Source organism: Solea solea, chromosome 17 (assembly GCF_958295425.1).
Source record: "Solea solea chromosome 17, fSolSol10.1, whole genome shotgun sequence".
In the NCBI taxonomy this organism is placed as follows: Eukaryota; Metazoa; Chordata; class Actinopteri; order Pleuronectiformes; family Soleidae; genus Solea; species Solea solea.
In genome coordinates, this window is record NC_081150.1 from 21,449,789 (window position 1) to 21,461,412 (window position 11,624).

General features: G+C 44.9%; 1 protein-coding gene across 1 annotated transcript; it reads right to left on the reverse strand.

The window, feature by feature from the left end:
• Nucleotides 1-8,088: 8,088 nt before the first annotated feature.
• Nucleotides 8,089-11,120, reverse strand: LOC131444085 (neoverrucotoxin subunit beta-like). The gene is made up of 2 exons (XM_058614224.1): nt 11,045-11,120; nt 8,089-8,746 (listed from the first exon to the last, which is right to left on the reverse strand). The coding sequence occupies exons 1-2, from the start codon at nt 11,118-11,120 to the stop codon at nt 8,187-8,189; spliced, it is 636 nt and encodes a 211-aa protein (XP_058470207.1). The 3' UTR covers nt 8,089-8,186.
• Nucleotides 11,121-11,624: the final 504 nt, after the last annotated feature.

Sequence of the window (11,624 nt, forward strand, 5' to 3'; positions counted from 1 at the left end):
TGGACATAATTCCGATACTGTTTCAATCTTTTTCTTCGTCTCTGGGTCACAGTCCGGTCAAATTCGGGCACCTCTTGACCCCGCCCCCCTCAGGCAGGTACAGAGCAACAGCTCGTTGCACCCAGAAAAAAGGCTTCTGCATTATTTAATAGTCTTTGCTATGACTTTATGTTGCTGTGGGCTTATATAATATTTCGAAATAATAGTAATAATGGCACTGGTAAAAAGTAGTATCTATATATATATATATATATATATATATATATATATATATTTATATACTGTGTATATATATATATATATATATATATATATTATTATTATTATTATTATTATTATTTTTTATTTATTTTTTTAATTTTATTTTTTTTTTTCCCCCGTTTTCGGCACCCCCTGCGGATGACGGCGCCCCTAGCATTTGCCTATACTGCCTATGCCCAGGGACGGCTCTGTCAAACAGGGACGCCGCTCGGTGACAGATTACGCCATTGAGTTTCGAACTCTGGCCACCGAGAGTGAGTGGAAGGGAGAACCCTTATCACCTCCTTCTACAATGGCCTTTCCGAGGAACTCAAGGACGAGCTAGCAAGTCGCGACTGGGGAGATACTGTCGAAAGCCTCATCACCATGGCCACCCGTTTGGATCTGCGCATGAGAGAACGGCGAAGAGAGCGAGACCGAGGAGGACCTTTCTTCTCTTCAGGGAGGAGAAAGGACAGCCCTTTGCCCAGCCAGCCCACGCCCCAATTGCCGGAGAGGGAGGAGCCCATGCAGCTTGGACGTTCACGCCTGGCTCCGGAGGAGAGACAGAGCAGGATGCGTGAGGGGAGGTGTCTGTATTGTGGGACTACAGGCCATCTGCACGTTCAGTGTCCAAGACTGCAGGGAAAAGGCAGCCCTCGCCAGAGAAAAGGGGAGTCCTGGCGAGTGGAGCAATCACCTCCCCTACTCACATTTCAAGGCTGGTAATGGCTGTTTCTCTGAGTTGGAGGGAGAAACAAGAACATAAGGTGAGACTTCCAGCTTTAATTGACTCCGGGGCTGCAGAGAACTTTTTAGACATTACATTAGCCCAGCAGCTTGAGGTTCCTTTTGAGGAATGTGACACTGCTCTTATGGTCCAAGCTATTGACGGGCGGCCCATTGGCTCAGGGAGATTAAAATACCGTACCAAACCTTTAAAGATGATTATGACAGACTCCCACACGGAGATGATTCGTTTTTTTTTGATTGAGACTCCTCACGACCCTATTGTTCTAGGCTATCCCTGGCTGCAGAACCATGAACCACAGTTCTCATGGGGGAGGGGTGAATTGCTTCACTGGGGCCTAGCTTGCGAGACCTCCTGCTTCCAAGACCCCGTTCCTGTCAACACAGTCCATAGATCTCCCAAATGTGACATTAATCCTCCTGTGCGTTTTCCTCTTACGGTCTCACATAACATCCCTGATCTTTCCAAACTTCCATTACCCTACCACGACCTGGCTGAAGTTTTCAGTAAATCTAAGGCATCCACTTTACCCCCACATCGCCCTTACGGTTGTGCCATTGAGCTGCTGCCAGATACTATGCCCCCTAGAGGAAGGGTTTATTCCTTGTCCATGCCTGAGACTAAGGCTATGGACGAGTACATCCAGGAATTTTTTAAGCAATTAGACCGAGTACTTCCCCTGCGGGTACTGGGTTTTTCTTTGTGAGCAAAAAGGATGGGGGGCTCAGGCCATGCATTGATTACAGGGGCCTTAACAAGATTACTGTTAAGAATAAGTATCCATTGCCTTTAATGACTGCCGCCTTTGACAGACTCAGGGGAGCCAAAATGTTCTCAAAACTGGATCTAAGAAACGCCTATAATTTGATTCGCATACGTAAGGGGGATGAACGGAAAACGGTGTTCAACACCCCGAATGGACATTACGAATACCTGCTTATGCCATTCGGGCTATCTAACAGACCAGCCGTTTTCCAAGCTCTGATCAATGATGTTTTGAGAGACATGCTAAATAATTTTGTGTTTGTTTACTTGGATGATATCCTAATTTTTTCCGAGTCCCCACAGATTCATGTTCAACATGTCAGACAAGTTCTTCAGAGACTACTCAGGAACAATCTGTATGTCAAATTGGAGAAGAGTGAGTTTCACACCACTAATACTTCCTTCTTAGGATACTGTGTTGATCCTGACGGAATCTCAATGGACCCGGGTAAAGTACGGGCTATCACTGAGTGGCCTGCCCCTACTAATCTGAAGCAGATCCAGCGTTTTTTAGGGTTTGCTAACTTCTACAGAAGATTTATTCGTGGTTTTAGTGCAGTGGCAGCCCCTATCACTGAACTCACTAGAGGGAGCCCGTCTAAGATTAACTGGACCCCGGCAGCGCAGAAGGCCTTTGAGAAACTAAAACATAGGTTTACCACGGCTCCCATACTGATTCACCCTAACCCAGACATGTCCTTCATCGTAGAGGAAGACGCCTCAGAGGTAGGGGCGGGGGCTATACTCTCCCAGAGGTCCGGTGAGGACGGTAAGGTACACCCTTGTGCCTTTTTCTTACAACGATTCTCTAGGGCAGAACAGAATTACGATGTTGGCAACCGAGAGCTCTTGGCCATCAAACTGGCACTAGAAGAGTGGAGACAGTGGTTAGAGGGGGCCACACACCCATTCATGGTCTGGACGGACCACAAGAACTTGGAATACATCAAGGAAGCTAAGCGATTGAACCCCCGCCAAGCTAGATGGTCCTTGTTTTTTACCAGATTCCACTTCACACTGTCTTATCGCCCAGGTTCTAAGAACACCAAGGCAGATGCCATGTCGCGGCAGTTTGATCCTTCGGAGGACAGTAGTGATCCAGAACCCATCCTTCCCCCAGCTCACATTGTGGCCCCTGTCCGGATCGCCATTGAAGAGAAGGTATGCCAAGCACTTGACTCAGAACCTGTGCCAGAAAACACTCCAGAGGGTCGCTTGTATGTCCCTAATAACATGCGATCTGAGGTCTTACAGTGGGGACATGGGTCTAGACTGGTGGGCCACCCTGGAGCTGACCGGACATCAGAGTTCATCCAGAGACGTTTTTGGTGGCCAAAAATCTCCTCTGATGTCAAGGAGTTTGTGGCTGCCTGTCAGACCTGTTCTAGTCAGAAGTCGTCCACTCAGCGACCTGCTGGGCTGCTACACCCACTCCCCATCCCTCACCGCCCATGGTCCCACATATCCATGGATTTCATTACAGGCCCACCAGAATCCCAAGGGAACACTGTGATTCTGGTTATTGTGGATCGCTTTTCGAAGGCCGCACACTTCATTCCCTTGCCCAAACTACCGACGGCTAAGGAGACTGCAGACCGGTTTGTGCAGGAGGTGGTAAGGTACCATGGGGTGCCATCGGACATTGTGTCAGACCGAGGGCCACAATTTTCGGCACGTTTCTGGAAGGCATTTTGGGCCTGTTTTAACACCTCAATTAGTCACTCCTCAGGCTATCACCCAGAGTCCAATGGCCAGACAGAGAGGATCAACCAGGAGTTGGAGAAATACCTGAGGTGCATGACTGCCCAAAACCCCTCTTTATGGAGTCAAAATCTCATTTGGGCAGAGATGGCACACAACCAACTTGTTTCCTCCTCTACTGGCATGTCACCATTCGAGGTACAGAATGGATTCCAGCCTCCTCTCTTTCCTGACCAACAGAGGGCAGTGGCAGTACCATCAGCTGAGGCGTCAGTGAGACGCTGCCGTCAAGCCTGGAGGAGGGCTCGACAAACTCTCCTCAAGATGTCTACTCACCACCAGAGACAGGCCAACAGACAGAGACAACAGGGACCTTCCTTCCGTGTGGGCCAGAGAGTCTGGTTGGCCACCAAGAATCTGCCCTTAAAGACCGTGTCGAAGAAGTTCAATCCTTGCTACATTGGGCCTTTTCGTATCACGCAAAGGATAAATGCGGTTGCGTTCAAGCTGGCAATTCCGAAGACCCTTCGGGTGAGTCCAGTGTTTCATGTTTCTCTGCTGAAGAAAGTGAATACTTCTCCCTTGTCTCCCCCAGGTCCTGCTCCCCCTCCCCCTCGTTTTGTCGCAGGTGGACCTGTTTATACGGTCCGACGGCTGTTGGACTCCCGACAGGCAGGACGAGCCGTCCAATACCTGGTTGACTGGGAGGGTTATGGACCAGAGGAGCGCTCCTGGGTTCCTGCCAGACACATTATGGACCCTGCCCTCATACACGAATTTCATGCAGCCCACCCTGGCCGTCCTTGGCCAGCAGGAGCCGGCTGTCAGAGAGGGGGAGTACTGTCAGACCTGAGACTCCACTCTAGCTCTGCCACCAGATGGAGACATTTTGCGCATCCAAGACTCAACCAAGTTGCAATCAAGCCGGAATGAATTCACCTGCTGCCCATGTGACACCAGGAGGAGCCTTTAAGCAGAGTAGAGACTCTCCCTCAGTGCTCAGACATGATCAACTGTTGGCGTGGATCTACCTCCTGCGTTGGGGACCTCACTCTCTGGGAGATTCTATTTGGAACTAACCTCCTGTGGATTACTTGTTTTTGTTACCTGTTTTGTGAACTTTTGAGCGTCCTTTTCCTGGAACTCCTTTGGTTGAGATAGTGACTCTTTAAGTTTTTGTTTGTTGAATGCTCAAACACTTTTGGTTGAGACACTGACTCGTCAAGCCTTGCTTGCTCATGTTTAAACTCTTTTAGTTGAGAATTTAAGTTGACGTTCGTCCCGAGTGCACAATAAACTGTGGAACTTTCTCAAAACCCTCTCTGTCTGCATTTGTGCTCAGAAACCCCTGTCGTGACACTACTGAGCCATACATTAGCCTCACCATCCACTTCATTGACAATGACTGGAAGTTGCGCAGCAGATGCCTCCAGACCGCCTTCTTCCCCGAAGACCACACCGGAGCAATAATTGCGTTAGGCCTGAAGGATGCACTTCCTGACTGGTTCTTGGATGAAGCGCGTCTGATGTGCATGACAACTGACAGCGGTGCAAACATGGTCCGCGCTCTGGAAATTAATAAATATACGATACTCGCATGTTTTGGACACAGACTGCACAACGCTATTGGTAAGTTACACTTTGTAACCCTAATATTCATATTCAGAAAATTTGTCAAGTCCTTTTCTGTTTGTATTAAAAAAAGAAAACAAAAACCAAATTTAAGGCCACCACATTAGTATTGTATTGTTCGTTGTTAGTATTGTTTAGCCGTGATTCCTCTGGGGACCGGATCAGAAAGGAAAAAAAACTACAAATATCAGATTAGAATATTATTAAAAAATATGTACTCCTCCCAAAACCTACCAAAAAAAGTAATACCGTGATATTATACCGTCACCGTTCAAAAGATGAAAAATACCGTGATATTAATTTTAGGTCATATCGCCCACCCCTATATCATACTGCACTTAATGTAATTATGTTTAAATTATACATTGTATGCTATTAATGTCAAATATACACTCTATCATCTAAGTCCATTAATGTGTTTTCAGATGGAAAAAACTGATTTCGAAGACCCTGATGAATTATATGATTCTACATCAGATAGTGGTGATGAGTATGTGCCAGATTCCACCACTGAAAGTGATGATAGTGATTTCAACCTCACATCAGTCATTGGGACAAAACGGTGGCCCCTGACTGAATTATGTCATGCCTCTGAATCTGAATCGTGTCCTCCAGTGTGTGACACCACAACACCACACCTTGAAAGCTGGAGATACAACAGCAGTACATCTGACATCAGTGTGAATGAAGAACCCTGTTCAAGTCAGGCTGCAATTGACACCATAGTTGTGCAAGCTTGCCAAAAGAGAAATGGCAATAGAGTGTGCAACAAGAAACAGTATTGCTTGTATTGTAAGAAGGCCTATGCAAAGATGGCAAGACATCTAGAACGTGCACACCATAATAAACTGGATGTGGCTAAAGCTCTTAGTTTACCAAAAGGTTCCTTGGAGAGAAAGAAACAGCTAGAGTACATTCGCAACAGAGGCAACTATGCCCACAATGCTGCTGTTATAGAGTCAGGGAAAGGGGAGTTGGTTCCATTTAAACGCCCAACTAAAGATGCACAGGGGAAGGATTTCATGCACTGTGCATACTGCCAAGCACTTTTTACAAGAAAAGTCCTGTGGCGACACATGCGACGTTGCAAACTTCAGCCTGCATCTGTACCTGTCAAACCAGGAAAGAATCGTGTTCAGTCCATGTGCACATTCATGCAACCTGTGGCTTCGCACATCGGTAAACAGATGTGGGGAGTCATCAGTGCCATGATTCCTGATCCGATCACCGATGTTGTGAAAAATGATAATGTCATCATCCAAGTTGGACAGCACCTATTGAACAAGGGTGGGATGTCCGCCAAGAATCAACAGTGTGTGCGTGAAAAGATGCAAGAAATAGGAAGACTGATTCATAATGCAAGAAGAGTTACCTCCTTAAAAACAATGGAAGATTTCATAATTCCAAAGAATTACTTGCAGGTGATCAAAGCTGTCAAGGTGACGTGTGGCTATGACAGTGATTCCAACAAATTTGCGATTCCATCACTTGCCAATAAACTTGGCCATACATTGGTTAAAGCCAGCAAACTCCTAAAAGCTCAGGGCTTGATAATGGACAACGCTGAGCTTGTGAAAAATGCCACTGAATTTCAGGAAGTCCACAATCACAGATGGAATGAAATGATTTCTTCGACAGCACTGCGTAACATCAATGAAGCAAAGTGGAACGTGCCCACTCTGATGCCGTTTACGGAAGATGTTCAGAAACTGCATAAGTTTCTCAATCAAAAGCAAGATGAGTGCATCAGTGAACTCTCTGACAGTCCTTCCACTAACACTTGGATAGACCTGGCAAAGGTGTGCTTAGCACAGATCATCCTCTTTAACCGTCGCAGGGAAGGAGAGGTGGCAAGCATGCCCTTGTCTGCGTTTTTGTCAAGGGACAAGTCCGCTCCTCACCAGGATTTGGACTGGGCACTCTCTGAAGTAGAGAAAAGACTCTGCAGACATTTCACAAGGATTGTGATCAGAGGCAAAAGAGGTAGACCGGTTCCAATACTCGTGACTCAGAAAATGCTGAATGCATTGGAACTCCTGGTTTTAGAGAGAAAGGCATGCGGGGGTTCTCGAAGAGAATGGCTACATGTTTGCAAGACCAGCAGCTAAAACGCATTTCCGTGGCTCAGATTGCCTTTGTGCTTTTTCAGGAGCATGTGGTGCAACGTGTCCCAAGGCACTGACTTCCACCAGGCTACGGAAACATGCTGCAACACTCTCAACAGTCCTCAACATGACAGACACAGAGATGGACCAGTTGGCCAACTTTCTTGGGCATGACATTAGAGTCCATCGTGAGTTCTATCGACTACCTGAGAAAACACTGCAGCTTGCCAAGGTCAGCAAACTTCTAATGGCCCTCGAGCAAGGAAGACTGGCCGAGTTCCATGGCAAGAACCTGGATGAAATCACCATAGGTCCAGATGGTGTGTTGTCGTTTTTCTTTTGTCCATCATGATTTTATTTTAGTCTGCTGACATTAAACTGTTCTTTTTGTAATTCAAGCCGTCCTGAGGTCACGCACACTCAGTTTCACCTGCATCACAGCAGAAACCACACTTCCTCATTCATGGCATAATCTGCTCATGTGTGTTTCATTTTCCATGTGTGTGTGTGCGTAACTCTGAGTGTTGTTCTGCTCACACGCAGCAGGGGGCGCTGTTGTCAGGCAGCATGAAGAGGAGGAGGAGGAGAAGCAGTGCATGCTGGGACAGAAAGGCTCGTCAGTGAGAAGATGATGTTCTTCAGACAAAGAGTCAAACTCTTAACATCTTTATTTACTTTGTTTTCTATTGGATTGAAAACCTTGAATTTTATTTTATATAAAGCATTTATTCATTTTTAATTGATTTTACTTTCTGTATCTTTTAATTCCACTTTCAAACATTCACTTTTTGTTATTTTTATCTCAGTGTGTGTGAACCTGTGTGTTTCAGGCTGGTTCTCAGCAGCAGGGGGCGCTCACAGCGCAGGACGGCGGCTCAGTTAATGACAGACATGTTGATTTTTTAAGTCTTTATTTATTGATGGTTTCAACAAAGAATGACTGAGACGAGCTTTGACCTCGTCCACCACTGAAGCTGCTGTCTCTTCATGTCCTACAGAGGACGCAGAGACACTGAGGAACCATGCCAGACCAGGAACCCAGGATAAACCGGTTCAGTGAATGTGGTCCTGAAGGTGTGGAGGTGGATCAGTGAGTCAGAGGAGACGCTGTAGAAGGACAGAGTCCCAGCAGGACAGTCCACATACACTGATACTCTGTGAGAGACAGAGGACATGATGGGTGTTTGTGTCCCACAGTGAAAGACAGAGTAACCATGAACATCAGAGCAGATCAGACTCCAGGACTGATCATTATCTCCAAACCAACAGTCATAACTGTGGCCTTTCCTCTTGATTCCTCTGTAACTCAGTGATATATAAACTCTTCCTCTCCACTTGACCTCCCAGTAACAGCGACCAGTCAGACCAGGTCTACACAGCAGCTGAGAACAGGACTTAAATCTGTCTGGATGATCAGGATACCACTGATATTCTCTCACACCGGTCACTTTCCTGTTGTCGTCAGACAGTTTGAGGTTTCTGCTCATTGTGTTTGTGTCCAGTTCCAGTTCACATGAATCTGATGAAGACAACGAGACACAGCTGCAGTTTATTGATGATCAGCTGATATGTTGTTATTTCCTGTAAATCCATACTTACACTTCCTGAGACCAGGTTTTAACCTCTGCTCTCCAGCATGGTCCATCCTGGAGGAAGAAACAGTCTGAATGAGTTTCTGTCCAACGTGAGTCCAAACTGTTGTCTTAATGACGCACTCTGGTGGACACAATGATGAACTACAAGGACAGGTGTGTTTCAAAGAGAAGACGGTGGCTGTTTCTCAATACTCAAGTAAGCAAGTATGTACTTGCTTACTTGTATGTACATATGAAATACTTTTAATAAATACATATATATGTTGTTATTATTTTTACATTTTAAATATTTAACTTCATTTATTAATTTATTTCTATTAAAATATACAATACAAATTATACAATGTGGAAAATAGATATATTACAGCATTGTAGAGTAGTATATATATATATATATATATATATATATATATATATATATATGACTTGTACAAATATATACTACTCTAGATATCTAATATTTACATATTATATTTAAATACAGATACAATGACCGTGCGACTTTAATATAAATCTAACATTCAAAGTTAAAATAAAAAAAACATTAACAATATACAAACTTTTAAACTGTCAGGTCAAAACGTTTCCATTAAAAACAAAATAACAAGTCAACAACAAATCTATGGATCACACCGAGCATCTAATGACAGCGACGTCTGAGCCAGCGGATCATTTCATCAGGACAGGCCGAGGTCACGCTGCTCTGTGCCGGGCACAGTGAGCGTCGAGCGTCCGCAGAGGCGGAGCTTATCACCTCCGACAAACGTCGCTGCCAAACTATAAATACGTCATATCTTCATACACAAACCACATGTTTGATTTCTAAATGACTCATTTCTCGCCTCAAATGATGTTAAAACTTTGTTCCGGGACAAAGAAAAATATTTATTTCAGATTTATATTTCTATTATCTGCTGCTATGCTCCGCCCAAATGTAATGTCGTTTTTGTCAGGCTTCCTTCTTCTTATGAACGATAGGTGATGAGTTGATGATGCAGGAAAAGACCCCACTGACACAGGACTTGTACCGAACAAAGGGATTTTATTTAGTCACAAGTCAGGCGTCAGAACCAAGCTCTGCAGCAGCTCGGGAGAATGTGTTCTTGCCGAATCTCCGAACAATTCTGCCTCAGAAAAGCAAAACTAACCTTATATAGATTTTCTAGCATTCTTATTTGCAGGCATCACATGTTTCGACCCCCGCCTTTCTCCTGTTTCCATAATGCAACAACTTGAAAAACAAGTTGGGTCCGGATATACCATACTGTCCCATGATCTTTAAATTGGACAATATCACCATTTAGTCAAACAAGAGGCATCGATATTTCCTAACTAACCATATTCAAAACAGACCCTCAAGTTTCCTGTCCTATACAGGATGCCTATTGTAAGACGTATGGTCTGACTTGTCATGTGTCCAAGAGACCCTCTTGTCTCATGTTTACTTATTAATGTCAATCATCAATACATTTAAGTATTAAACTTTAGCTGTGTTAATGTGTTCTTCTTAGTTCATATACTTCAGTATTCTGGGATACATGGCCATCCCAAGTACGCTTAAGTCACCTCCGATGCATACCTGGTAAAAATGGGCGGAGCGAGAATACTTCCGGGTCCTCGCTGTTCGCTTACTTGAGAATTGGAACAGCACTTGAACAGTACCGGAGTACGCAAGTACGCACAAGTACGCACAAGTATGGATATTGAGAAACGGCCGGTGTCTGCAGGACCAGAGACCACAGTTTCAGGAGGCTACGCATTTACTCAACAGCGCCACCACGTGGACAACACAGAAGACAACTTCTGTTTATATATTTGAAACCCACCACGAGTAAACCAGCAACAAGTTGGCCCAGCACCAACCAAGTAAACAAAGAAAATAGATAAAATAGAGGGATTTCATTTGTATTTTTTACAATGTTTCAAATCGCAGTATTGTGGGTCTAAAAACCATAAACTTTGTATTTGAATTACGGTTGTTTGATCGCTTGCTTGAATCGATACCTAGTTTCCAGTGCTTTCGTGGTTTTTTCAGCTGCGCGTCAACAGAGGAAACACATGGCTACTTATGCAGCTGCTGCTGCGGAGGCTCGTCGCTGTTACTGCTGCTTCCAAAACTTGTGTGTTTTCACCGTTGAATGAAGAATGAAGAACAACTTGATTGTAGCTGTTAGATGAGGAACACAACTCACTACAAACACCACAGAATAAAGACATCTTTACTTTAGTTTGACCGTAGACTGTTTGAAGTGCACCAGGACTGTTCTTTACCCAGTACCAGGACTTCTCACATGATGCTGCTACTCTGTGCAGATGATCTGTCCAGTTCATGGTTCTGGTCGTTTCTCAGGCTGAACTACGTGACATTCACTCGTTCTCACCAGAGTCTAGTGTTTGGTTCTAGTTTTCTAGTTTATTGTCAAACAAGAACAATATCAGGCAGATGATCTGCTGTGGCGCCCCCTAAAGGGAGGAGCCAGAAGAAGGAGAAGAACAACAGGTGTTTAAAAAGTGTCACTAATGTTTGGTTATACTCACTGACAGAGGAAAACATAATAACAGGATATCTTCAACCTAAACCTGCTGACAAGTTTGAATACTGCTGATGAACATGAAGAGGAAGGAGGAGGAGGAAGAGGAGAATACCTGAGAGTGTCCAGTCTCCAGTGAGGACTCTTCAGTCCAGCAGACAGCAGCTTCTCTCCTGAGACTCCTGGATGATTGTAGCTCAGGTCCAGTTCTCTCAGATGGGAGGGGTTGGAGTTCAGAGCTGAGGTCAGAGAAGAACATCCTTCCTCTGAGACCAGACAACCTGACAGACTGGAGTTAAGAAGA

Excerpts from the sequence above, each read along its gene's own strand:
- LOC131444085 (XM_058614224.1), bottom strand. The coding sequence starts at position 11,120 with ATGAACTGGACAGATCATCTGCACAGAGTAGCAGCATCATGTGAGAAG. Across the intron at positions 8,747-11,044 it reads CTGGGTAAAGAACAGTCCTG|TAAACTGCAGCTGTGTCTCG; the intron begins GTGCACTTCAAA and ends GCTGATCATCAA.